This window comes from Protobothrops mucrosquamatus, unplaced genomic scaffold, assembly GCF_001527695.2.
Source record: "Protobothrops mucrosquamatus isolate PMUCROS unplaced genomic scaffold, P.Mucros_1.0 scaffold373, whole genome shotgun sequence".
In the NCBI taxonomy this organism is placed as follows: domain Eukaryota; kingdom Metazoa; phylum Chordata; class Lepidosauria; order Squamata; family Viperidae; genus Protobothrops; species Protobothrops mucrosquamatus.
Genome location: NW_015386705.1, coordinates 188005 through 215001, shown reverse-complemented (window position 1 = coordinate 215001; position 26997 = coordinate 188005). Strand labels below are relative to the sequence as shown.

Sequence of the window (26997 nt, the reverse complement as noted above, 5' to 3'; positions counted from 1 at the left end):
ATGGCACTTCTAAATCATGAGTGTAATCTCTTTACGTGGCTTTTAAATCTCAAATTAAACCATAAAAAATCCCCAGAGCTCCCATCGCCTGGATGCTAAAATCAGTTCATAGTAACAAGTCATTTTGTGTTGTTGTATTTTATTACTTATTTAGTGAAACACTGAATATAGCTCATTAAGATTCTTTTTCCCAGGAAAGTGAAACTTGTGGGAAAGAACTCTTGGATCCTAAAAATAATCATGAAAACATGGATGTAATTTTCTAAATGAATACAGAAATAATTTGCCATTGCAGGAGGCTTTTCCACTTATAGCCCTATGGTATCCAGATTGTCTCCCATCGTAGCACTAACCAGATTCAATCCTGCTCAGTTTTGCAAAATTATCTAAAGGTAGGTAGGTGCTAGTCAACTTCTCCTGGCAGATGTTTGAAAAATTACATGAGCTGAAACAAAAACTCAGTCGTCCTATTGCAGAATTTACACACACACACACAAATCAGGTCTATCAAAGCCCACAATAAATAATGTATTGAGTCTTATATACTGATAAGGGGATATAAATGCATTTAAACTTTCATTTAAGAGGAGCTATGCATAGTGTTAATGATACCAAAGGATAGATTTCTGTGAACTTGGTCTGTGGGCCACATACCTCTCCAGTATATTCGGGATAGGTATAGGTTTAGATAACATACCTTCATTACCTGAAGCCTACTGATGAATTTAAGCTCACAGATCAGCACTGAGCTGTAAGAACTTTCAGCAAGGGAGAGACTACAGTTCCATTTTTCCAGTATGTGAACCAACATTTCTCCAGTAATTATTTTTGTCTGCTGAAACCTTGCTGATCACCAGTTCCATTGTCTATCCCTCTTGCCATTCTTCATTTACATAATCTTGAGCTCTTATGTTTTATATCTACTCGCTCTTTTCACACATGCCTTATGAAATAAAGCAAGTTAAAAGCATTTACATTTTATATCTACTTTTCTCTTTATGCTATTCTTCTATTTTTTTTTTTTTTTAAATAGAAGTATTAATTCCAAGCATTCAGTTTGTATTTGGGGCTGTAACGATGTGTGGCATTCTGCAGAAAACAAAATAATTCACCCAACAGAGAAACTAAATCTTTTCTGGAAAACTGGTAATGTTTTTCAACCTTGCCAACTTTAAGATGTTTGGCTGGCCGTGAAATTCTGTGAGTTGAAGTCCATTCATCTTAAAAAGTGATAAGATTGAGGAACTTTGGTGAGTAGACTAAAGACCACCTTGAGCTGTTTCCCAAGATGCAATTTCCCTGCAGTCCAGCATTCCACAGGAACTGCTGCATGCCGCTTACCTTCAGGCAGTGTTCTCTTTCTGTTGACCTGTGACCTATCTGAGGCTGCTTGAAGTTGCATGAGGCCTTTGTCCTTGAAGACACCTTGGTGCTCTTCTGCAGTGCCCCATTCTTGATTTGCAGAAGCTCCAGAGGGTCACGTTTGTGTGCGACTTCCAAAGGCTCTGGAGGCCGCACGACAGCACAACCCATTCTTGTGTAACCTCCACAAATTGCATGAGAACAGGGTGTATTTTTAAGAAGAAACGTGGATGTTGGTGAAAGCTGATGTGTCACGCAAAACATAATGGCATGTCACCTTTGATACACGTTATAGATTCGCCAACACTAGTGAGAAATTAAGTTGCTGGACTGCTATTATAGAGATCCAGATTCATGTCACCCTCATCCTTTGACTTTGAACCAGTCACTCTTTCTGCCCAACCTACCAAGTAGGGTAATTGTGAGAAAAACTGGAGGAGGAAATGTTGTGTCTCAACAAATTGCAGGATATACATCTGAGGTGATCGGATGTATACCTAAACCTAACTAAAAATATTTATAAATAAATAGGATTGCCTCTATCTTTAAATGTAGACTTTTACTATTGACTGGGAACAGAGTTCAATCAATAGCAATAGAAAGCTTCCCTTTAATTATTGTTGAAGACAGTTTTCTGCTACTAGCACACAACCACATGCAACTATTTTTTCTAAAGTGTGAAACAAAATTTAGACCAAATGATAATACAGCCTTAAAAATAAATAAAATATATAGCAAGGATACATGTTGCAAAACCTCATAAATGCTACATAATTACCCAAAAATAAATTTTATAACTTTAACCTGTGTTTTATAATCTACTACGCTTGCTGTTCCCCACCTCTTTATTTCTTGATTAACATCTGTCAATTCCCTCAACATACCAATCTCAGAGAATTTCATATCTGATATCAGGCAAATTAAAGCTGCAAAACTGATAACAAGCTACAGTAAAGAAGGCTTTATAGGGCAGAAAAAGAAACTGCTTATGTAGCATGTTGGGAAAAAAATTGTAAGGGAAACATTTGATCACTTTATTTCCCATCAATAAATAATCAGGAAAAATTAAAAAGAAATGTAGAAAAATCTATCCTGAAGCTATTACTGATCTGCCTGGCTTGGCTTGGGGGCCTCACAGGCATCCTGCCATAAAAAGGAAGGAAGGAAGGATGAAAGGGCAATATAGCTTTGTGTGTATGTGATAGGAAATCGGGAGGGGGGAAATGACAAGAAGGACTAGAGCAGCCGGATCCTGATTGTACCAGCATCCCACAGCCAGGCACCTTGAGAAATATGCGGATTACCTCACCAACACCTCAGAATTCTCAAAACATCTTGGCGAGCTCTGGTTGCTGACCTACACCTTAATTTTGTATCCAGTGAGTGCGGTAATTTCAGAGCTGGCTTGACATTACCGCAACCATCACTTTTAGTAAAAGAATCCTTTGCTTTAACCCAATGGAATTGAAGTCTTTTCTTTCCTAAGGGATCGGATTGGGGCAAGTCTGACGCAGTTCTTACCTTACAAAAAACAAGGAAGATTAATACAATCTAGACACCACCAAAATCGGCTGCCCGATTTTAGCCAAATTGGACATTTGGCAACCAGCATGTATTTATAATGGTTGCAGCGTCCTGGAGTCACTTAATCGCCATTTTGCAACCTACTCAGTCAACTTTTGACAAGCAAAATCAATGGAGGAGGGGGGATGCCAAATTCACTTAATGACTGTGATCTGCTTAACAACTATGCCAAAAAAGTTGTAAAATCAGATGTGGCTCACTTAATAGCAAAGGATGTTCCAGTCCCAATTGTGGTCTTAAGTTGAGGACTACCTGTACTGTTAAAAGATTAACAAAAGAAAATAGTTTATGTTATTGCCCAGGAAGCCCTACTGTTTTCCATATCAAGGTACACAATCACTGGAACATTTTGTGAATTTGGTCAGCAGGTCAGCACCTAGACTGGCACATGAAAACCTGTTTGGGTTGCAACCAAATCACTTTGGAAATAAAAATGGCTTTAGGGAGTTGTGAAAAAGATAAGCTGCTGCGAAAGCAAAGGTCTTAGTCCAGTTAAAAAGGTAACTGCATCATAAATGGCACTAATCCACAGACCAAAGTTTATAAAGCTTTATTAAACCTGCTGAACAGCTGTGCAATGAACAAACCAACAAAAATAATTAAAAAAAAACTATTGAGGTTTCATGACTGGATTCTCCGTTCCATGTCCTTTGAGAGACAAAAATGCCTTTTCAGCAATACTCCAAGGAAGATTGTGTGGAGCCAAATGGGAAAATAACTTTGGAAAGTAACAGAAAAAGTATCTGTTTGCCTTCTCCTCAGGGCTACTTTATATTTCACTCAAGCAATTAGCTCCTAAGGAAGAAAGTAAGTCTTGGTGGAGAAAAGGAGTAGAATAAAACCAGGAGCCAGGTACCACTAGAAAAATGGCTTCACAGAATCCTATGAAGATATGTAGTCTAAACAGATGTCACTTTCTTCCATCTATATATGTGAACACAGGCTCATTTGCTTGTGATAATGTAATACTTTTGGCCTAAAAGAAAAAAGCAGCACATTACTCCACTGACAGCCCCACCTCGGTATGGAGAAACCAGACCTGGTACATGGATCCATCCCGCACTCCGATTGCTTTTTCAAGCTAGAAACACTGGCAGCTTAAATTCAAAAGCAACACAATAAAAAAAGATTCCCCAAGCTTTACAGCAGTGCATGCTTTCTTTCCAATTCAGGGTCCTCTATAAAAAGTAGATGTTTGGCAGCGATGGGAGAGAGACAAACTTCGGCATCTCTGCATTAAAAATGGCATCGTGATGATTCTGGGATTTTTGAGCTATGACACAGATAAGTAGCTTGGGCAACGGGCAGTATTCATGTTCCAGTATGGCCTGCTGAGATAATAAGCAGCCTCTGGCTCCAGGTGCTGTCAGGCTTATTAACCACTTGATAGTTCCCCTTCAGATGAACAGCGTGAGAAGCACTAGCTTTCTACTGAACTCAAGGTGGAGAAACAGCTTTCCAACTGTTTCAACAAGAGCACACACTTGTGTTCTAAAGGATGGATGGCTACCTTCTGATTTGACATCAGCAACACTCAACAGGTCTCTTCACCACCAAATTGGAAATGGAAGAACCCAACTCGAACAATAATACCGAAGGAAGGGATGGCACCCATTAGCAGCTCTGCTTCAAACCCTCGAACAGACAGCATTGCCAGCTACTACTAACAACAACGTTTGTCAAATTGTACAGGAAGATTGTGGAAGTGCAGATAATCATGAACAAAACATTTTAACCAAAACATGTACCCCAATCGCATGCCTTATATTCCCTCCTTCCCATGAAACCGTCCTTTTAAAAGGAAAAAAAAAAGTGCAACCAAGTAGAAGATTTTAGGTGCCAACTATGTTGGGATCATGAGCAGAGTCTGGCAGTTGGGAACCAGAGCAGTGGTATAAGAAGCAATTCCCCCAGCAGCTGTAGCAGATGAGAAACAGAGCAGCCAAGAAGACCAAGGCACAGATCGTGCAAGGCTTCCGCTCCAACAAAAAACTCAGAAGGTAGAAGCCCATGAACATTGAGTGACTGAACCACAAGGCTGGGTTGAGGGGCTTGGGAATGAGGAGGACCGGCAGTAACCACTGGAGACAGTACATGATGCCTGGTGATCAGGATGTCACAGTGATGGCAGCAATCCAAATCGCAGTATGAAATTTCTCCTCTGCACATTCAGCTCTTCGCCAACCAGGTAATCAGGCTTCATAAAACTTGGGAATAATGTGCAAGTAAATCTTGACAGAAAAGGGAGGAAAAAAAGGACAGGTCAGCAACACATTTATTTATTTTTTTACATTTGCATTGCTTACTAATACAATCCAGCAGAAATCCAGAACTTCTCATCCCTTTAAACGTTATTGTATTCCAAATCCCTTGTCACTATTTCTTGCAACATAAAATTTTAGCTATTTCTTCTCCAAGACAGTGGATAGAATGAGCATACATTTGCAGCATCACAGTCATTTTTCTATTATGTACAACTTTATGTACAAGATTGCCGCAACTCAACCTATCCACAGGATTGTTGCTGTGGGAGAATTTGGGAGAGGAAATGCTATGAACTCTCACAGGAAAGGTAAGACATACATCTAGTAAAATAAATAAAGCACACACTGAGGCTTAGCATTTTATAGGATGCTATAGTTTCTTCAAAAACTTATAATTTAAAATCCTGATATGTTGTGTGAATCCATTAAACTGTGAACACACACATGCTGAGTTCTGTTGAGGTAGGCTTGATTTAATCTGTTATATAAATCTAACCATCATTGTTTATAAATCATTGCTTATTAGTATCAAATTATGGTTTATTCATATTATCATTAAGCATGATGTAGGAGCCAAGCGGTAATGAGTTCTATTGTGAAGTTTAGAATATGCATGAATCCAGCTACAATATGAATGGCTTTGCTCATTATTGTAGCTGTTGGAAAGACATTTTCATAACAAAACAGAGAGTTGTATTATGAGGGTTTTTTCACAACTAATTTAGCAAGGCACAGTAAGTTAGATCATACTTTAAACAAAACTAAACAAACAACATAACGATCTATCATTATATAAGAATCAGACATCTAAAAGTGTCCTTACTGATGTTAGAATCCAGCATTCGAGAGGTAGAAATAGATGTTCATGGGAATTAGAAGCCTATCATTCAAAGTGAGAAGTAGCTTGGATTTGACACAATTCAATTTTTCACTACTTTATGCAGAATCATCAAAACACTGAGTATTTCTGGTTTTTATACAAAAAATGTATGTTGAATAAAAATTGCATGTTGATCACCAAGTGATTCATCCAGTTCAACTCCTAGTGGTTTTGTGTAGATGTTCATGTAAATGTCTTGCTAACAACATGGTAGTACTTTGTCACTGTCTTCTGAGAAGTTTTTTCAAATCTCAGTATAGCCTAGGACAGGGGTCACCAATCCCCAGTCTGTGGATGTGGCATGCCAGAAACTGGGCTGTGTGAACAATTGAAGCCCCATCTGCGGGATGCAGGCAGCATGCGAAACCATGCCCCTTCTAGTCCGTGGAAAAATCTCTCTCCTTGGAACCGGTCCCTGGTGCCCAAAAGATTGGGGGACGCTGCCCTAGGATTTCCTACCAAGTACTACTCTGTTTAGATTTTTGAGATCACTTAAGATTCACTAAGTATTGTCATTAATTAGACATATTATATTACTGATCATCTGATATTTCCTTACATCTTGCATTGAAGTCATCAGGAAAGAATTTACTAGGAGCATTCAAGTTATCAATATTGCATTAACTTCAAGATACAAGAAATATGAAAACAGTAACTTTACAGTTCATGCCTGTTCACTTTCCCCTCCACATTCTTTAGCATACATCATCCATTACAAACTTAATTCCTATTTCCCTTGCCACTTGGAAACATTTACATGCCAACATCATGAGATCATCTGGGAGTGGCATGAAACAGACCATGACTAGTTCTTCTTTATACTTGCCACATCCTACAAAGTTTTCATGAACACTGATCAAAAGAGGCCTACATTTTACATTTATTTGTTCTAAATATCTGGGGACAAGTAACCGTGTAAAGCTTTTATCCAATATTCTCCCACAGTCTTGGTAGGAAATCCCAGGGCAGCAGCCCCCAATCAAAGTCTACCAGAAGAACATGAGCTATCAAGAAGATCTGAAAAAGGTAAAACCAGAAGACTCTTGTTGAATAATCTGAATTTTCAGAAATGCAAGCCACATGAGTAGAAGCTATAGACTTTCATTGTATGAGAGATAACAGAATATACAGAAATAACAAAAAAAATACTAAATAAAATACTTGATTCATCTTAGATCTTCCAATTGTGAAACGTATAAAAAGAAAAGAAGGCATTTCTCCGTTTGGCAAAGAGACTAGTTATTCTTCAATAAAATCAAATCTTCAGATAAACGGAGAAATACTATGAATCAGGATTTTCATCTTGAAACAGGCTTCAGTGCCTTTTTATTCCACCATATATCAGTAAAATATTTCCCATTTTTACAGGAGCGAATGAAAATCAAATAATGCAGCAGTATTTTATTTTTGCTGAGAATGAATGAAAATAAGATAAATCTCTTACCCTAGTGCATGCAATTTCATTGAGAGAAATCTTTTCCCTTTTTTGTAGCTTTGGTGTTCAGTGTAGCTAGATAGACTTTCTTCCCTTAAGAAAATGAAAGAATTTCTTGTCAAGGGCCTTAGCAATTGGTTGAAATTTATCTGTGTACCAAAAACAATACACTGCAAACTATCCTGGTCCCAAAAGCAATGCAGGTGAAATATATTCACCTCTAAGAATTACTTCAATATAACTAACAAATTTTTTTTTGGGGGGGGTACCTTCAAATCAGTTCTGTCTTCTGGACATTATCTGAATTAGTCCCTACAGATTCTTGGTAATATTTTTTAAAGAGGTTTGCCACTGCCTTCCTTTTTCTTAGGGAGAGAGAAAGTGACTGGCCCCAGCTGGCTTCATGTATAAAGTGGGATTAGAACTGATTGTCTCCTGGTTTATAGCCAGATGCCTTAACCACTGCATCAGACTGGTTTTCCATCAGAAAATTAGAAAGTTTTTTTTTTAAATCAAGACATTCATGTATATTGAAGCCAAAATGGTACCAGGAGATAAAAAATATTACTGTCAAGTGTGGAGTAATGTTTAAAGAAGTACATTCATGTACATATTCTTTGTACGAAACACAGTTAATCAGGTGATTGAAAAATAGCTGGAAGAAAGAATATACGGAGTTGAAGCAGATAAATTATCAAAATTCCCTGGAACTGTCAATGTAGAACAGAAAACCTCCTCTTAAATTCAAAAAGGTAAATAGTAAAATTCACATAAAAGCAGGAGAGGCCCTTTCATTATAACAAAATATTATTTAAGATTGTTACCATCTCTGATTTACCTATTCGCACCTGGACTACAATTTTGGGGGCACAATCCCAAAATTATGGAATCAAACTATCTTGGTAGTCTCATACCATTTTATTCTATCTCTCTATAATATACTGGACACAAATCTGATTTACAAATGCATTTCTTACTTGCACTTCAATATAGAAACCATCAATTGGTTTCAAAAACTAAAGGAGATACTTCAGATATGGAAACAGAAAGAATAATCATAAATATATCAGCAGGAATAATTTGCCTCTTTTCTAAAACATTGTTTCCACACACACAGAACTAAAGTTATCTAAAATATACATTATGCTTTCTATCAAAAGCTGTAGTAGCTATAGTATTTCCGTAGTTTTCCAGCAAGGAAAAAAAAAATCCTCTGTTCAAGCTCTTTAGTGCTATGTTGTAACAGAGAATATAGACTTGCCCAGTAATGTTTATTCAGTTCCCTAGTGTCCATATATCTTCTAATCTGTGTGAACATGTTGGTGTACTAACTAGTGGATCTCTTACTGAACAATTAAAACTGATTACTAAATCCCTATGCTGAAATACCTTGTTAGAAACTCCCATTTTACAAAAACGTGACAGATTTTTACTAGTCTGCCACTTGTACAAACCAATTTACTATCATCATATTGTTTATTCTTCATGCCCAAAGCACCTTAGGTATAATGGAAAAAGACTGAGAGTGGATAAGAAAAGGCCTCCCACGAATAGTGATAATTTACAGAGTTATAATGATGACCTCTGTAAGATAAGTTAATATTTAATAAGTATGACAGGTTGAGATATGACCCCTTTAATTCATCATTCGGATTCAACAGCGGCCTTTCTTTCATATGCCTCTATGGCAGTGTTTCTCAACCTTGACAATTTTAAGGCATGTGGACTTCAACTCCCAGAATTCCACAGCCAGCAATGCTGGCTGTGGAATTCTGGGAGTTGAAGTCCACATGCCTTAAAATTGTCAAGGTTGAGAAACACTGCTCTATGGAGCTCACAAGTAGCAACGCCCCTACCAAACTGCTCTTTGTCAGACCCTGGGTCTCTCACGCTGCCGCTTGTGTTAACCAGCCATTCGTGGATCCATTTCCCACAAACGTTTCTATCCCTTTGGAGCAACCAGCTAAGCTATAGTTGTGCCAGACGTCTCTCGAAAGATCCGGCACTGCCCCAATCACTTGATAACTTCTGGCTACTACCCTATTTTTTTTCCCCTCTGCCTGAGCTGCTTTAGGACTAGGGTTGAACCCCAAAAGCAGCCAGTTATCACCCTCTTGTTGCGGGGAGTTCCATAAGCAAAATTTCGGGATCCGGCCGTGCGGGGGGCGGGGGCGGTTCCGCCGATCCGTTTTAGGTTTGCAGAATCGAACTTCCCAGGTTGATCCTCGAGTCCTGCCCTGGGAACGGATCTGTTGCGGGTGGGGGGGGGAGGGAACGGATCTGTTGCGGGTGGGGGGGATCATTCGGTCCAGCCGATCAGCCGCCACGGACACCGCAGTCCAGGAAAGATCCTCTCAGCCCAGATGAAATACAGAATCCGCCCAAATGGAGGCGCCCACTCCGTCCCTCTCCCACCACGCCGCCCAAGCCCTGCTCCTGAGTAAACGACACACCCTTCCCCGCACCCAGGGCTACGACATATGCTTTCGGGGTTGCCGTCGAGGGACAGAAGCGAACCCGCCGGGCTTATGCCTTCCCGGCGAGAGNGATCCTCTCAGCCCAGATGAAATACAGAATCCGCCCAAATGGAGGCGCCCACTCCGTCCCTCTCCCACCACGCCGCCCAAGCCCTGCTCCTGAGTAAACGACACACCCTTCCCCGCACCCAGGGCTACGACATATGCTTTCGGGGTTGCCGTCGAGGGACAGAAGCGAACCCGCCGGGCTTATGCCTTCCCGGCGAGAGTTGCCTCAACACCTTCGGCAGCTCCCAACCGCCGCCCCCCCCCACCGGCAGCTGTATTACCTGCCCTCCACGCCATAGCGCCCCGTCGCTCCTCGCCACACTAATTCGTTCGCAGGTCTCTTGCTTCACGTAGGACCTTCAACTGTCTCGCCTGGGTCGTCCACCCCAGCGCCTTTTTTCACAGCGCTCACAATTCGACTTCTCCTCGAAGTCTGGATAGCCTTTGGCTTTCCACACGAGCCTTTTCTGCCACGTTTGCTCTCCTGCTACAGAAATAACCGAACTGTTCCCAAGAATCAAGCGGTGCTCTGAACAGGCATTGCCGTAGATAGCCCCACCGTCCCGCTCTTGACGAAGCGGAAGGTCCTTGCGCTAGGCTGGAAGCAGAAGATGCATTATAAATACCGGGCGGTAGGCACGGAACAGAGTGAGCTGGATAGAAGGTACGTAGTAGAATGCGACAGATACGGACTTCGAAGGCGAAGGGCTGCGCTACTGTGATGACGAAAGTGAAGCCGGTTCCCTTAGAAGAAATATTAACAACAGAGGTAGAACTAAAACCAGAACTCTTCCTTCTTGGTATTACTATACAAAAATATGATAAAGGGACACTCTACCTAATGCTACACATCTTTACGGCCGCCAGACTGACCTATGCACAAAATTGGAGAAACAAAGAAATTCCTACTGAAGAAGAGATTCTACAAAAAATTTTTATCATGTGCGGACATGGACAGGCTAACTATGGAATTAAAGGACAAGACGGAAACAGACTATTTTGGAATCTGGGACAAATTTTACTGTTGGTATGAGTCAAGAACTGTTCGGGTTTTGAGTTTTTCAAATTCAAACACCATATATTTTAATATACAATTATACATCTCTTTATTCGAACTCTGACATAATATATCCCCTTATATACATATATAAATATATCTCTCTACATATAAATCTTGAAATTTATACTATTCCTTGCTTAGTAATCCTAATACATATGACCTTGCAGTACAGTACTCCTTTTTTGTTTTAATTGTTTTATCAATAAAAAACTTTAAAAAAAAAAGAAAAAAAAGTGAAGCCGGTTCCCCACTCTTCCTCCTATGTAGCGGCGACGGAAATGCTCTCGTCCGCCATACAGTAACGGGGGTCATTTCCCTGGAAAGGTGAGAGGTTCCATGCTGTCTGGGGCTGCGGCCGCAGCATGAGATGGAAACGGAGCAAACCGGAATCTAAGTGGAGAGGAGACCACTTTGGAATACTTCACTCCGTATGAATTACTTGCAGGCGGAAAGATAGCAGATCAGGAGAAAAGGCTCTGCTCTTATTTACGGTCTTCGCAAGAATATTTTTATTTGCAGAAGGGTTTGATTTTTTTACAGATATCGAAAAATATCTTTGCCACATTTAACTAGGTATCTGAAATTGCTAAAGGGAATCTACGAACTTTGTCCCCTTGCTGTAGTAGAGAAAGCAAGACGAAACGCTTTGTTTAAAGTCCAGGGGTAGTCAACCTTGGCTCTTTTATGACTCGTGGACTTCAACTCCCAGAATTCCTGAGCCAGCTAAGCTGGCTCAGGAATTCTGGGAGTTGAAGTCCACGAGTCATAAAAGAGCCAAGGTTGACTACCCCTGGTTTAAACGGACGTTAATGGCGCTGTTGGGCTACCTTTCTTTTGGTCTGTTGGTTTTTTTGTTTTTTTTTGGTAAATTTTTATCGGTTTTGGGACCCCTTTCTGTTTTGTACATGGAATGGCTTTTAATGAGAATGCTAGGCTGAGGTAGCTTTTTGTATTTACTTATCAAATAAATGTGTATATGTGCATATAAGAGTTTTAGCCTGCCTTTATACCATTATTGATAGCCAAATCTAGCTCTACCTTCTGCCTTGGTTTACCTTCCCAATAAGCAACCGAGTCAGAAGATCATTTAAAAGCAGTTTATTAGGATACCCTGATAAAGTGGGATCTCCCTATGAAAAGAGAGAACCCTGAGACCTATTTTACATTCCTTTTTATAATTAACACAAAGAAAATGCAAGAAGAAAGTTGATTGGGCAGGATAAAAGTAAACTCCCCTTTGCATATGAAATCAGTTACATGTAGTCAAACGTATTACCTATTTGTATCACATAATATCACACATGTTCATTAAAATAAGGTCTGACACCAGAAGGGGCATAAATTGTAAAGAAAAAGGTTGTTTAGAGTTCATGAAAGAGGTAAACCAGACCCCAATTTGTATTAACATTTTTTTTCATACTTCCTCCCTCTCACCACCAACCGAAATGGGAGAGTGCCTAGTAGTGTTTTATTTAAGCTTGAGAATCTGGTGAAAGCATTTGTGGAAGATGGGAACTGCCAATAAGAAAATCTGTGATCTCATTGTAGCATATTGAAACTCAGCAAATTTATGTAGCTCTAAAAGGAAGCCCTTGTATGATTTGCATGCCAGCTATGAGACTCAGCATTGTGATTTGCAAATTGTATAGCTTGCTCATTATTTAGATAATAGCAATAACACTTAGACTTATACACTGCTTCATAAGGCTTTACAGCCCTAAGCAGTTTACAGAGTAAGCATATTGCCCCCAATAATCTGGGTCCTCGTTTTACCGACCTCAGATTGATGGAAGACTGAGTCCTGTTCATACATAGTTATCTTAATAGTTTTCAAATGTTTTTGACTCTCTTGCTAGAGAACCATCTGAAGTCATGAATTCAATAACCTGCAGCCCCAAATGTGTTAGCAGTAGGATCAGCAAATAGAATAAATGAATGTTCTGGTGAATTACCTTTGTAACAAGGTAATAGCAACTCTCTCCACGTTACATACCTTTCAAGTATAGCATAAGTTATTTTGGATGCAAATCCAAATACGGTTTTGAACAGAGGTTTTTTTTTCTGGGCCAAAGGTCATAGTTGGACTTTACAATATTTATTTGTAGATTCAATCCAACCAGAATTGCTGCTCTAAGCCACTAATATCTGATCAAAACACCAAACAGTATCAGACAAAGTACCCTAAAAGCACATTGCCTTTGAGGCTACTCATCTATCTGCCTAATCATTCTTTAAAGACTTAATATCCTTGTCCAATACCCAATTGGAAACAGGTCTTCAGTGCTTCACAAAATGCTGGCAAGGCTTGGGCCATCTGGATCACAGGTGTATGCTGTTCCACAGGGAAGGCACCATGACAGAGATGTGTCTCCTGGTCCCATCAAATGATGGTGCTTAATAGAAGGGACCTGCAGCATGCCCACTGTGTTGGATCATATGAGAAAGTCTCCCAGATCTGGGAGGCCTTAAAACCCATAATACTCAGATTTAGTGTGAGCTTCTTCCTCTCTACAGACCCCCTCAGCTTCTGGACATCAACAATGAGCAATATTTAATTCAGAATTCAATAAAGATGAGACAGTGCACTGTTTTGGGTGTTGCATCTTTAATCAGAATCTTTTTAGCTATTCACAAACTTTATCACCACTGTACATACTTGTAGCTTTCTTGACAACACTGCAAAAGTGCTTTCCACTGCCTTTTTCCAGAATGCCTTTTCAACTTCTCAGTCTAATTTACAGACTAGGTTTCCCTGGCAGTCTGTCATCCAAGTACTATCCAAGTCTGATTCCCCTTAGCTTTTCACCATCAACCAAAATAACAATATCTTTCAGATTGGATTGGTGGACATGGGGTAAAAACTGGTAAGTTTTCTAATCTATCCCTTGACCAATTTCCATACCTTGCATGGATTTCTATGGGTTCACTCAGGTGAAATTTTTGCTTTGCTATCAGGCAGTATGGTACATGGAAGACTGATTAAAATAATGATCTTTATGAAGACCTTAATACCACTTGTCAACTATATATTGAAATCTTTTTAAACAATTTTTGTTTGCATACAAACAGCATTCATTCCCCAATTTAGATTATCATCTTAATCTAAATCCTGTGGGTATCACTAGTCCAGCACCATGGTTTTTCTGTTTTAGAGTATTTTTTTGTTCAGGTTGCTCATGCTCTTAAGTCACAAACTGTTATGGAGATTTCTAGAAGCTGCATTCTCCAATGCATCAGTGTACTTCAAATTGTTTTTTCCTCTAAATAGCAATTTGCCAAAATTAAATAGGTATGCAAAATACCCTCAAGCACAAATCTTTATTATTTAATATTTTATGTGTTTGTTCTCTCTTACATCCACCAACACAGTGTTGATGCGTTGCTCTCAAAAAAATTCTGCCTTCAGTTAAGTTGCACGTGGCAATTAAAAGGTGCAAGCTCAGTACGTGTACAGGGCAACTGAAGTAAGTTAGCTAATGAGATAAGAGTGGTTCTATTTTACCAAAACCAAGGAGATAAAAATTCAAGAGCAATTCTGGCTTATTTGAAGTTGTCTTTTCAGATAATGTAAACATCTTCAAAAGAGTAAGCTTATCCCCTGGGCATTTTTATTTACAGTCCTGAGATCAGCAATGAAGGAAGCTATCCAACAACCATGAAAAATAATTCATAACAAGAAAATAAATTAAATCTGGCAAAAGGTACCCTGCTTCAACCATCTACCTTCTCACAAGTTGGCCCTTCAATTCTTGGCTGGAGAGTTCCTAAAGCTTTCAGAAGCACATGCACCAGCTGTCCTCAGAGAGGTGGTACACCTCTTATTTTACGAATTATGTTTGCCAGTCGCTTGGCTAGGCCTCCCTTCTTAGGTTCTTCTACATGGAATGTTCTGGTCAGAAGATTATAAAAGGAGCCATAACACACAGCTACCACAGTGCACGTCAGGCAGATCACATTATATGGCATGCTAAAATCTGGTGTTGGTAGATTCACCAGGAGGGGTTCAGTGTAGAGACGTACAAAGTAGCTGGAGCCATCAAAGGAAGGAAATCTGAGAAAGAAAAATCAGCAAAAGCTTAAAATCAGAGGTGAAGATAAAGGTATTTTAGAGTCAAGCCCAACTTCTGGTGACCAATGCAATTTTCTTGACAGATTATAGAACTGATAAACCACTGTCTTCCTCCAAGATGAATTTCAACTTTGCTATCCTGGAATCCAGTAGTCCTGGAATTTACAGGTGGTCCTCCAGCCAGGTCCTAAACAGGTGATCCCATAGCTTCTGAGATCTGCTATGGTGAGGTAGACAGTGCCACTGGCTGAGGAAGATTAAGGATATATAACTTTTTTTCTGGCAAAAGACTTTGAGTTTTTTTAGCTGTGTCCAGTGCTTTAGCTTGCATAAACTACCATAAGCTTCATTTAGGCTTCGTTAAGGAATTGGACATTTACTTCATATGATATTAGCATTCAAATGGGATTACACATAAGAATACAACATAGTTTGGGCACAACATTCCCATTTATATCAAAACAATGACTCCTGCAAGTATGATCTTGCTTCATCAGCAAAGAAATACTCAAGTGACAGAGCACATGCACTGTTGAATGCAGAAGCCTTCCAAATTCAAGTGCTGGTGTTCCCAGTTAGAAAACTAAGCAATTAAGAGAAAAAAAATCAGGTGTTTAAGAAACTGCAAACTTGCTGTCAGCCTTCCCCAGTCTGAAATCCTCCATAAAGATACTCCTCGACTTTCAATGACAAGTGGAACTGGAATTTCCATTGCTAGGCAATGCAGTTGTAAAGCATAATCACACTGCTTAGCAATGGCAATCTTGTTTTTCTAGTTGCCATCACTGTAAGTCATAGAATCATAAGGCTGAAAGGGACCTTGGAAGTCTTCTAATCCAATCCTCTGCCCAGTACAGGAATCCTTATTCCATCCCGGATAAATGGTTGTTCAATCTTTTCTTGAAAATCTTCAGCAATAGATTATCCATAACCTCAGGAGGCAGGCTGTTCCACTGATTAATTGTTCCCACTGTCAGGAAACTTCTCCTTAGTTCCAGGTTGGACGTTCCTCTGATGAGGTTCCATCCATTGCTTCCTGTCCTGCCTTCAGGTGCTATGGAGAACAAATGGACGCCTCTTCTCTATGATGCCCTTCAAATATTGGAAAATGGCTCTAAGCCTTTAACTGTAAGCCTTCTGTTTGTTAGGTTAGACCAGGGCTCTTCAAACTTGGCCCTTTTATGAATTGTGGACTTCAACTCCCAGAATTCCTCAACCAGCTTGTCTGGCTGAGGAATTCTGGGAGTTGAAGTCCACAAGTCATAAAAGGCCAAGTTTGAAGACCCCTGGGTTAGACATACCTAGTTCTTTCAGCCATTCCTTGTGATCTTTGTTGGTGTTCTCTTATCATCTTTGTTGCTTTTCTCTGCACTCTTTCCAGGGCCTTAACATCTTTTTTGCGAAGTGATGACCAAAACTGGGCGTAATATTCCAAGTGTGGCCTTACTACTGCAGCATAGAGTGGTACTATTCAATTCTCATGATCTTGATGCTGTCCCTCTGGTGATGTCTTAGGTCAGCAGGCAGGTAAGTGACTGCTACAGTGTGGGGGAAGAAATGCACCCTGTGGATTGGAAAGAGTGTGCGGGGGTGCATGAGAGGTGCCATGTGAATCAAAAAGGGCATGATGGTGTGGTGCAAGCTCAGAAAGGTCTGGAGAGGGCAATGTGGGTCAGGAAGGATGTGGCATGAGTTTGGGAGAGTGCAGGAGAGGTGCTGCAGGAATTGGGGAGGGTACACAGGGGTTCTGCCCAGCTGGAGGGTACACAGGGTATGGTGTGGGTTGGAGATGGTGCATCAGGTGCGCAAATGCCATTGTAGTGTGAACACAGAGGAGTTGGATGGATGTGTGGATGGGTGTGACCTATCCCTGCAATCTGTGGCATTCTTGGCAATTGGTTTTAATACAAACCTGTTGCCAAGTATCCAGATCATAATCAAGAGACTTGATTACTAGTTGTGAATACTAGTTGTGGCAAGGTAGAGAATAAGAAAGAAAGGTGACCTTGACAGAAATATACAGGAATTTAAGCAAAAAAAAAATTTAAGCTGAAATATTTTTAAGTTCAGAGCAATAAGGTAGCATTTGGGCACAGCTCAAGGCAGATGCATCTCTCATTCAACAGAGCATAAGAGTGGAGGTAACAGCACAACCAGACTGTCAAGGTTTTGTTATTATAGCCAATCTCAATAAAAATAGCCTTCCTGGGGAGCTGACTACCTGGTCTGGTCTACCTAATGGAGTTGATAGGAATACACAAGAATACGCAAGAAACATCTTGGGGAGAATGAAACAGATAATGACTAAATGGCTAAACAATGCAAGCTGATATAAGCACTTCCAATGTTCAATAGCAGTACATAAAGTAGTGTCAACCGTACAGATTGCCCACTTTCCACCCTCCTTCATTTGCCAAAGTTTAGGGACTCACAGTGAAGCAAAAAGTGGTTTTATATCTTCATCTTCCTCTTTTATGGCAATGGTGCTTGGCACTAGGGCACTTAAGACAGATGGGCTAAAAACCAGAGAAAGAAAGAAAATTAAGGTTATAAGCCCCTTCAAGAAGACAAGCAATCAAGGATTCAAAGGGATGGAGCACAGACAACTCTTTGGCTGAGGACTGTCCCTGCTTACCTCACATAAAAGCCATGGTTGGGATCAGGTGTGTATTCAGTCCACTTGAGCAAGGCTCTCTCAAACTGGATGTTGATCTTTGTGACTGAGTTTGCTGGCAACTGAATCAACATTTCCAGGAGATGGGGACGCTTTCGGTCCTGTGCTGGCTGATAATGGATATAACCTAATACCAAAGAAATACAATCAGCATTTCAGAGAAATAAACAAAATCCTTCCTTGAGGTTCATATATTGAACCTTGCTTAGGCCCAGATGATCTGCGTAGCACCCCTGCAGAGCAGATCATACTGCTCCACTTTAACCCTTTGGAATGCTATCAGAATCTTCGGGATTCTGATTTAACGTCTTAATCTGTGAAAAAACAAATCCAGTATAGGACTATACTGGCTGGCTAAAAAGCCAAACAGAATAGAGTGGGACTTATTTCCAAAGCAACAGGCAATTTATTTTTATTTTTAATTCTTTAAAAAATGATGTGCTAATTGTCCTAAGAAAATGTATAAAGATACTGATGAAATCAATACAGCTCAAACCCAAAGCAAGCATGTAGCAAATTGCTGTACTTGCCGAAATGGATATCCTCTACTGTACTACTAGCCATGAATTATTTCATCCATGTATTATTTTTAGATTTTTTAAAATTCCAATAACCATGGTATAGTATCCTTCTGGGTCATCGGGAGTGATCGGAGTTGTGGGCACAGCATTACAACAATTTCCAAGCCCAGCTCAATCCAGTCAGTAGTCATGGATGGCAGCTCTCAAGCTCTTATTAATGCCAATGTGGGCTGCCTCAAAACTTGCTGCTCTCCGCTACATTGTTTAATATCTACATCAAACTGCTTGGGGGAGGTCATTCAGTAATTTGGAGTGAGGCATCAGCAAAATGTTAATGACACTCAGTTAGTTACATATTGCCACTTTATGCTGCATTGCAGATGCTATAAAAAATTCTGAATCAATGCCTGAAAGCTGTGATCTGGATCAAATGAAAGTAGCTTGGATTAAATCTAATAAGATGGATTTGCTTGTCATCAAAAGACATCAATGCAATCTAGGAACATTGATCCTGTGAATAAGGATGAGTGGAGGAGGTGGCTTATGAGTTGGGGACTTCTTGTTTAAAAGGTGAACGTTGCAATCACAGAAGCCCTTCAGCTTATGCATCACTTTCAACCTTATCAGGACAGTTACCTTTATCTAGTACAAGTTATATCTGGAACAAAATGTGTTGGCCAGACTCTTAATAAGATAATCCTGTCAGAACAACAATATTTGAGTATAAGGGCAGTTAAATGATTGGACATTTATATGGTTTAGTTATATATTGAGGTTTTTAATAATTGTACATTGTATTTTTTTCTTTTTCTATATGTAACTTTGTTGTACATCATCCCATCTCTTGATTGAGGTAGACTATAAATATTGTAAATAATTTTGCCTCTAATCTTGCTATGAGGCATCCTGTTCAGCAATTTTGATACAATTGGAATAAATAAATATACACATCCTACTTCTTTGTTCTGGGCTTATAAATCAGAAACGTATGGCTAAATGCAAATAAATGTTATGAATAGTTACACGCACAGATTGCTAAACTAGGGCTTAGAAAGTAAAACCCAAATATTGGCCCTGCATATTGGTCTCTCTCTGCTCAATTGACAGCTTTTGTTTATGTGAATCAGAATAATCTTGCCAGAGATTCTCTTTGAAACAATATAGAACTGTGATTTAAACAAGTGGGGATTTGAAGTCCAGGACTCAAGATCAGCTGTATAAGATTTCCAACATTCTGAAAATTATAACAATCAGCCCTAAAGGTGGATGGTAATCTTGGACAATCCTCTAGATTTAAGTATCAATGGGTACAAATTGGTTGTGGAGCAAAGGAAAAACTGAGCAACAATTCTGCATTTTCACTGTTCTGCTCCAAAGGATTTCTTTTTCTAAAAAGAAAAGGATTAGAAGAAGCACGTATTAGGGAGAATTTCTATCTTACTTGGTTTATTTTCCTTTCCTTTAGTAATAATGGTCAAGGTATGAATGTAGAGCCGTAGGTACCAGGGCACAGTCTCTAGCAGAAGCACAGGGAAAGCTCGATACGGATGTGTGTTATACACAAGAGTGCTGATTTCTCCTGTTTGAAGACCATAACCACTCACATAGCGCTGAGCATGGAGCACCGGTACTGTCAGGCCCACTGAAGAAAACAAATTAGACGAGTTAGAAACTCAGCTTTAGCAACTGTATCAAATGAAATACATCTAAAGCAAAACCTCAAAAGAAAATCTCCCATTTCCTTACTTACAAAGGATTTCCCCATTGTTTGCCTATTGGAAACAAGGACTATTGTTTCCTACTTTTTATAATATGTGACCAAATCACTGCTCGATGATTTGGACACTTTTGTATGAGAGGATAATAAAACACTTCTCTGAATTTCTAGAGTTTTCATACTGTCTCTTTAAAAAAAAAAAAATCCTGGATAGTTGGGAATACCATTTGATCTTGTACTGGTGTCCCACTTCAAAGTAAACAATATTTTGAAATATCCATGGATGAAATTCAGCTCTAAAGTATTAGGCCATGGGAGTGTGTGAGGAGTAATTAAGTATTAGTCCTAGTTAATAGACTCAAATGGCATAGTGCAATGGCATCCTTTATTACCACTAAATAGCATGGGGAAGCCAGGAAATCACTGATCACTCACAATTATCCTGAGGCCGTTTCCATTTCAATAGCACATTGAGGTTGCGAGATGTGTTGAAGAGTGTTGGATTCAGAAGGTCATAAACTGCATAAGTTCTTCTGTCTCCCTGGACTGATGCTTCATAGACAGATAAAGGAGCTGGGGAAACATCCAGGAACTCTTGCTCCTGAGAATAGAAGCAAGCTCATTTGCCTTGTGCCAACGTATCACATCATGACAATACCACAGCTAGACACATGACAATACCACAGCTAGCTAAAACATGTTCAATACCTCCTTCCTTGTGTGTGTTCTGGAGCAACTTATGTTTATAAAGGTAACTAGACACAATTTGTTGAGGCAGTCTCTGTGCATTCAGAATCACAACTGCCCAAGTTCCCCAATTCATTGGAAATTCTACCAATGAAACATTCTTTTTAAGCAGCACACATGACAGCTGAAATATGACAGCTGAAAAGCATACACAGCAAGTCACAGGTACTCTTTCTATGCGCTGAATGTGTGCACGTGTAGGCAATCTCTTGAACATTTCTCCATCCTCAAATATCCATGAGAATAATTCTTCAATAGAGCATGTAATAACCATTTCAAAAGTCAATTAAAACATCTGAATATGTAATGGAACCTGCAATTATAAATCTGTACATATAAAAATACAGAAGCATGATCAACTAATTAAAAACAAAAACTACCAATTTAGATCCACTAAAGCAGCAAAACCAAGTAAGATACCTACACCAAGTAGGATACCTCCTACACACTACCAAAACTACAAACAGAAATCTACAAAAACTAAAAATGGCATTACTATAAAAAAAAATTATGCCTTCACTAACAACCAGATTTTATTATTGAAGATATCAAGCATTTCAACTGCAAAAAGCTAAATTCCTGGAACACACCTGATAACCAATCGGTCCATTTACATGGGGAGCTTCCATCAGGATTTTTTCACCCAACTAGAGCTTAGTCTAAAGCCCATTTCAGGAGACGGTTACACTATGGAAATATAGATAAATCTTGTGCTGGAGAGGGCAACCTTTTGTGTCCCCGCCCCAGCTGTTATTATTTTGTTGCAGATACTGCAGATCACATTACTGAATTTGGTTGGGTGTATTTTAGAATTACATTGAGCACTCCTTCCCCTCCCCCCTGGCTTAAAAACACTTAAGTTTACCTAAAAGAACCACTCAAAGGTCTACAAAGCCTTAAAAAAAAAAGTCTTGTTCCCTCCAGTGGCATCATCCTGATCTCTCCCAATTCCTGTTTTTTTGTTTAGTCTTATTCAGATTAAAAAAAAACCAGTGCCTGGTTTATTAACATTGCATCTATATTCAAACATGGTTGATAAAAAAAAATCTACCTGGGTTTTGCTGGAAATATCAACATAAACCTTGCTTTGAGACGCCAGAGGACAGGCTTCAGAGAGGGTACGAGAGAACATTTTTAAGAACGACCAATCTGAAGAGAGAACGACACAAGATCAGCTAAGAGATGAATCCGGACCAGCAGTAACAATACAGAGAGAATAGCCTGAGTTACCTTTCTTTCCCTGGGCACTGGCAAAACTATCAAAGACAACAGTGAGGATCTGCCTGAGTTCCCAAGATAAACTTAGACAAGATTTGTCCTGAAAGAAAAAGGCAAAGGAAGAAAACGCATCCACATTTTAAAAAGTTAACATGTTAAAAACTATAGTAATTACAACATTTTACATTTAATTTTTAAGAGGAGCCTCTTCCACTTAATTAAGGAACCAAGATTATAGATACAGCATTGTCAGTCTTGGGCATTCGGCCCTCAACTCTTCCAGCTGATAGATGAACCAAATATCCAAAAACCCACCCTGCAAATGGGACGGATGTGCACAGCCTGGGAGTGGTAACTGCTGTGGAACAGTCGCTCAGCCTTCAGCAGAACAGCCAGGCCAGCCTGGAAAATAAAAAGAAGCCTTTTTCCGTGGAATCCAAAAGAAGCTTAGGAACTATGCAACTACTGCATGTACATATGATACTCCAATTTAATTCCAAGTTACACATACCCACCAAAGAAGAGGCAAAACCCCTAAAGCAATCATCTTGCAGATATCCAACTAATATTTACAAGAGTGAAAGAATTCCAGGGGTCAAAGGACATGCTGCTGCTTCAAGACTCAACTACTGCAGCTAACACACGTCTCACCTTTGAGCTGCAAGGCAACAGCTTCTTCCAGGGTGTGAGATTTTCAGTGCATACAACTTCACGGGGCAAGACAGCATATCGTAGGAAACGATGATCTGTTACTGAATGAGGGAGCCAAAGATTAGAACCTTCCCCAACCTGGATTTTGCTAGGGATCATGGGAATTAAAAGTCCAGCACATTCAGAAGCCCCAAGCAGGGAACGCCTGGGTGAGAAGGTTTACAGACATATGCATATCCCCTGTAAATGTACATGATTCCAAGGATATACTGAAGAAATCTGGGCCTTGATTATTATTGAAACCTAGTCAACATTTAGCTTCTTCCTTTTTTATTATTTCTGTAAATAACATTATCCTACGTATAGTAGCATATGGTATATGAGTTATGATGTTGCTACTGGATTTCTTGTACTTCTTGTATGCCTCAGAACAGTCCTGGGGGATTGAGATGCAGAGAAAAAAAAAAGAGAAACTACTGTTGAACAAGCAATATTGTTTATAAAATGTTTGAAGAAAAATGGAAATGCCTCAACTACGGTAACTCAACTGAGAACTCTTTCCTAGGGAGGCTGAATAGTACTTTCACTGAGGTCTGCAAAAGCTGTTAAAACCCTTTTTGTTCCTTGTGGTTTTCTAACAATTATTACCTCCATTTTTTTTTTGCTGCAGGCCATTTTAAATTAAAGAATGTCAGTGTTCTATATTGTAAATTGCCACAATCACAGTATCTTTAATGACTTTTTTCCAATTATCCAAGTATCCAGATTTTTTAAATAGCACTTTTCATTAAACTATTTTTGTTATTCATAAATTTTAATTGACTCTAGTGAACACTTATAGAATTCGTTTTATAAGACCCTTTACATCTATAAGTAATAAATATGATGAATACAGAATTCATTTGATAAGACTCTTTACATTTATAAGTAATAAATATGATGAATAAATAAATATAAACTCACCATTCACCAGCCCCAGCGGTTTGAAGGATGCAGTTGGGATGATTGTGTTGGTGGAATCAATGAAGTTCAAAGAAGCACAGAATATTCCTGAGAGGATGTTACTAAGATCATTCCAAGCTTTGTCAACACTATAAAAGGAAAACATATAGTAAGCATTGTAATATGTCTGTGAAGAAGTTATCTGAAATTTAAAAGATATATTTGCTAAAACATTTAAAGCAATTTCATCTTTAAATTTTTAAGCTGTGTTTGTAAATTTACACATCATTTTAATGCTATTTTGGTGGCAGAGAATCTCAGTATCTAAAATTTGAAAAATATACATCAGAAGCTTGGACGTTGATGCCTAGAAACAAAGCAAGCATTAACAGTCACAATAGTAATATACTATTGAAAACAAGCCATGTTCACAATCTGTGACTGGATTCACCCTAAGCCAGAGGGCAAAGGTTTTTTTTAACTGTTTTGAGCATACCTGAAACTTTCAGAATATATTACAAGTACTCAATATGTTGGTGCATAGAGATGTCAACATACGTGCTAAGGCTAGTCATTCAAGATCAGCTCCATACTGACTTCCATGGGCTGTTACAAATAATATCTTTCTCCAAACACCATGTTTTACCCTAGATTTGATTTTTGTTCTGAGGGGAATAGTCTGTGGATGGAAGAGCCATAGATGACTTCTTTTTTAGGGATATTTGGTTAAAATTTATTCACTGAGGGGTACAGGGCTGATTATGAAACCCACCCATGACAGCTTCTGGATCCCACAGAATTTGGTTACAGGTCAGCTTGCTGTGGCATTAAAACTTCTGATTGAGGCTTTGATGGTGGATTGGAACGTTACACCATCCCAACTCATTTGTGACCTATACTTATTTACCAAGCTTATAGGTCTGCTTGGTCTACTGAGGAGTTGAAAGTAATGAAGGAGAAAGAGAAATGCCTGGAGTATAAGTAGTGGAAATCCGAAAGCAGATTTCAGCTTAGAACATATTGCATTATATTTGCCTTATTTTGGGGGTGGTGAATGAGTTTCTTTTTTCCTCCTCCCTCACTGCATCTGCAGAAAAGAGAGCTGTCCCTGGGACTGCAGTCACCTGAGGCCTTCTACAGGTTTGTCATGCCCTCAGCAGCCAACTACAATAACTGATTATTTTTTTTCACCCATATGCACAAGTAGATTGGAGACAGCATTAGTGAAAAAACTAAAAAAGATATCAGCATGTGATACCACTGCTAAACTATCAACCATCATTTATAAACCTGACCGCCTCCCCATGATAGATTCATACAACACTATAAGCCAAAAGAACCCCAAACTCAGATTATGGTTTAATATATGTGCAATTTATGCCCACATATGATGGGCATGAATAATGGATGATCAGATCAAGCCTTTCCCAGCTTTCTGGAATGTATTGCATTATATTTCCCACCATCCTTTATACATATGGTATACATAAGTAACCAAATGCAAGTAACCAAGCAAAAAAGGAAGGCTGAGATCACTTTTATATATTTGTTCTTAACTGTCACAGCCCACGTAGGGTAAGTGGCTAAGGCTTTAGATCAGGATCCATGAAACCCAAGTTCAGGAACTCACTAGATTTACTGAAGCTTTCTTTCAGCCCAGCCTACTTCACAGGCTTTCTATTGAGAAAAAAAAAATCAGTTGGAGAAGTCTTACCCAGGATATAAGTAAATCAAATAAATACATAAACTAATGGAGACTATGAACCTACTTACTCTGAGACAGTGTCCTGGAACCAGACCCAAAGTTCTGCACCTGCAGGAGCTTGCAAGTAGGGCTGTCCCCAGCTCCGCGTTCGCCAGAATCCCTGAGTGAGGGAGAGGTGTAACTCGCGCACTGAATACTTGGAAATAAGCTGGCCCAGAGCCTTAGGGAACAGCCGGTAATGGGAGACTGGGAGAAAATGGAGATGGAACGGGAAAGCAAAGTGAGAAGAGCATCCCTTCTCTCCCACTCCTATCTGCCCCACTTTTTATCTATCCCTCTGCAAGTATTTATGGAGAGTCTCAGTCACCCAGGTCATGGTTGTCCCACAGGTATTTTTTTCAAAAGGCAACTGGACTTTGTTTTACCTTGAAAAAGTTTCACTTTTCATCCAACAGCTGCAAAACGTCTTCCAGGAAAAAACAAAGGAAGTCCAGTGGGCTTTTGAAAAAAAGCACCTTTGGGGTATCCTTCTGCAACTTATCCTCCAGTTAAAGTAACCGCTGCTATTATTCAGACTATTAAATAGATTTACCCCAAGCCTTCTGTGATCTGGCATCCTGTGATCTGTCCTCCTCCAAATGCAACCACACACTCCAGAAATCCTATCCCAAACCTAAAGGGTGGAAAGGTGCTCAGTTGGAGAAGGCGGCATTTTTATAGGTAGAAGCGAGCAGTTACAGCAGGAAGTCAGCCCGCTGTGGGGGAAACGGGAAGCTCTCCGCTATTTCAAACGTTACAATAATGACTGGGATCAATAAAAATCACAGTCCCAAGCGGCAAATCGGGAGAGTTGAGCCAGGCTGTAGAAAGCCTCCCCCAATATTTTGGAGAGGATCTGGAGCAGGGGTTCTCAACCTTGGCAACTTTAAGACTTGTGGACTTCAACTCCCAGAATTCCTCAGCCAGCAAAGCTGGCTGAGGAATTCTGGGAGTTGAAGTCCACAAGTCTTAAAGTTGCCAAGGTTGAGAACCCCTGATCTGGAGGGTAGAGAATCGGTGCTTTTCTCAAGCTCCTTTTGGAAACCGACAGGCGAGCTGCTCCCTTTTCCTACAAATAAGGACTCCTAAGTGCAGGGAATCCACAGATCGGCTGCCCAGAATATGCACATAAAACACAATAATACGGGCGTGCACAGCCCAGTCCCTGCCGAGACCCGACGGCTGAGCCACCCCGGGTCCCCGCGCCAGGTCTGCTCTTACCGCCGCCGCCACGCTGCAGGTCCGAGTCCCAGCGGGTGCGGAATTGGAACGTAGCGGCCACATCGCCGGAAGGCAGCGGACTGAGCACCAACTCTTCTCGCAAGGAGTCCCGGGGAGGGTCGGCGGCGCTCTCCGCCGACCCCGAGGCCCAAAGCAAGAGGCCCAGGAGCGAGACGGCTACCTCCATTCTCGCCGGGCCAGGAAGACGAAGCCCCGCCTCTCCCAGGCTCTAGTTCAGGGGTAGTCAACCTTGGCTCTTTTATGACTCGTGGACTTCAACTCCCAGAATTCCTGAGCCAGCATGGCTGGCTCAGGAATTCTGGGAGTTGAAGTCCACGAGTCATAAAAGAGCCAAGGTTGCCTGCCCTTGCTCTAGTTGGTCG

General features: G+C 40.0%; 2 protein-coding genes across 3 annotated transcripts; both read right to left on the bottom strand.

The window, feature by feature from the left end:
- Positions 1 to 3480: 3480 nt before the first annotated feature.
- BLCAP (BLCAP apoptosis inducing factor) lies at positions 3481 to 10408 on the bottom strand. 2 transcript variants are annotated; one of them, XM_015815739.1, is made up of 3 exons: positions 10332 to 10408; positions 7535 to 7618; positions 3481 to 5177 (listed from the first exon to the last, which is right to left on the bottom strand). In XM_015815739.1, exon 3 carries the CDS (start codon positions 5040 to 5042, stop codon positions 4779 to 4781), a length of 264 nt encoding a protein of 87 aa, XP_015671225.1. In that variant the 5' UTR covers positions 5043 to 5177; positions 7535 to 7618; positions 10332 to 10408; the 3' UTR covers positions 3481 to 4778. The 2 variants fall into 2 exon arrangements, with proteins under 2 accessions (XP_015671225.1, XP_015671226.1); XM_015815740.1 differs by lacking the exon at positions 7535 to 7618.
- Positions 10409 to 13694: 3286 nt separating this feature from the next.
- Positions 13695 to 26787, bottom strand: PIGT (phosphatidylinositol glycan anchor biosynthesis class T). The gene is made up of 11 exons (XM_029284096.1): positions 26615 to 26787; positions 23671 to 23798; positions 22708 to 22808; positions 22372 to 22458; positions 22069 to 22156; positions 21890 to 21987; positions 20527 to 20692; positions 19816 to 20016; positions 17815 to 17980; positions 17612 to 17695; positions 13695 to 15161 (listed from the first exon to the last, which is right to left on the bottom strand). The coding sequence occupies exons 6-11, from the start codon at positions 21968 to 21970 to the stop codon at positions 14909 to 14911; spliced, it is 951 nt and encodes a 316-aa protein (XP_029139929.1). The 5' UTR covers positions 21971 to 21987; positions 22069 to 22156; positions 22372 to 22458; positions 22708 to 22808; positions 23671 to 23798; positions 26615 to 26787; the 3' UTR covers positions 13695 to 14908.
- Positions 26788 to 26997: the final 210 nt, after the last annotated feature.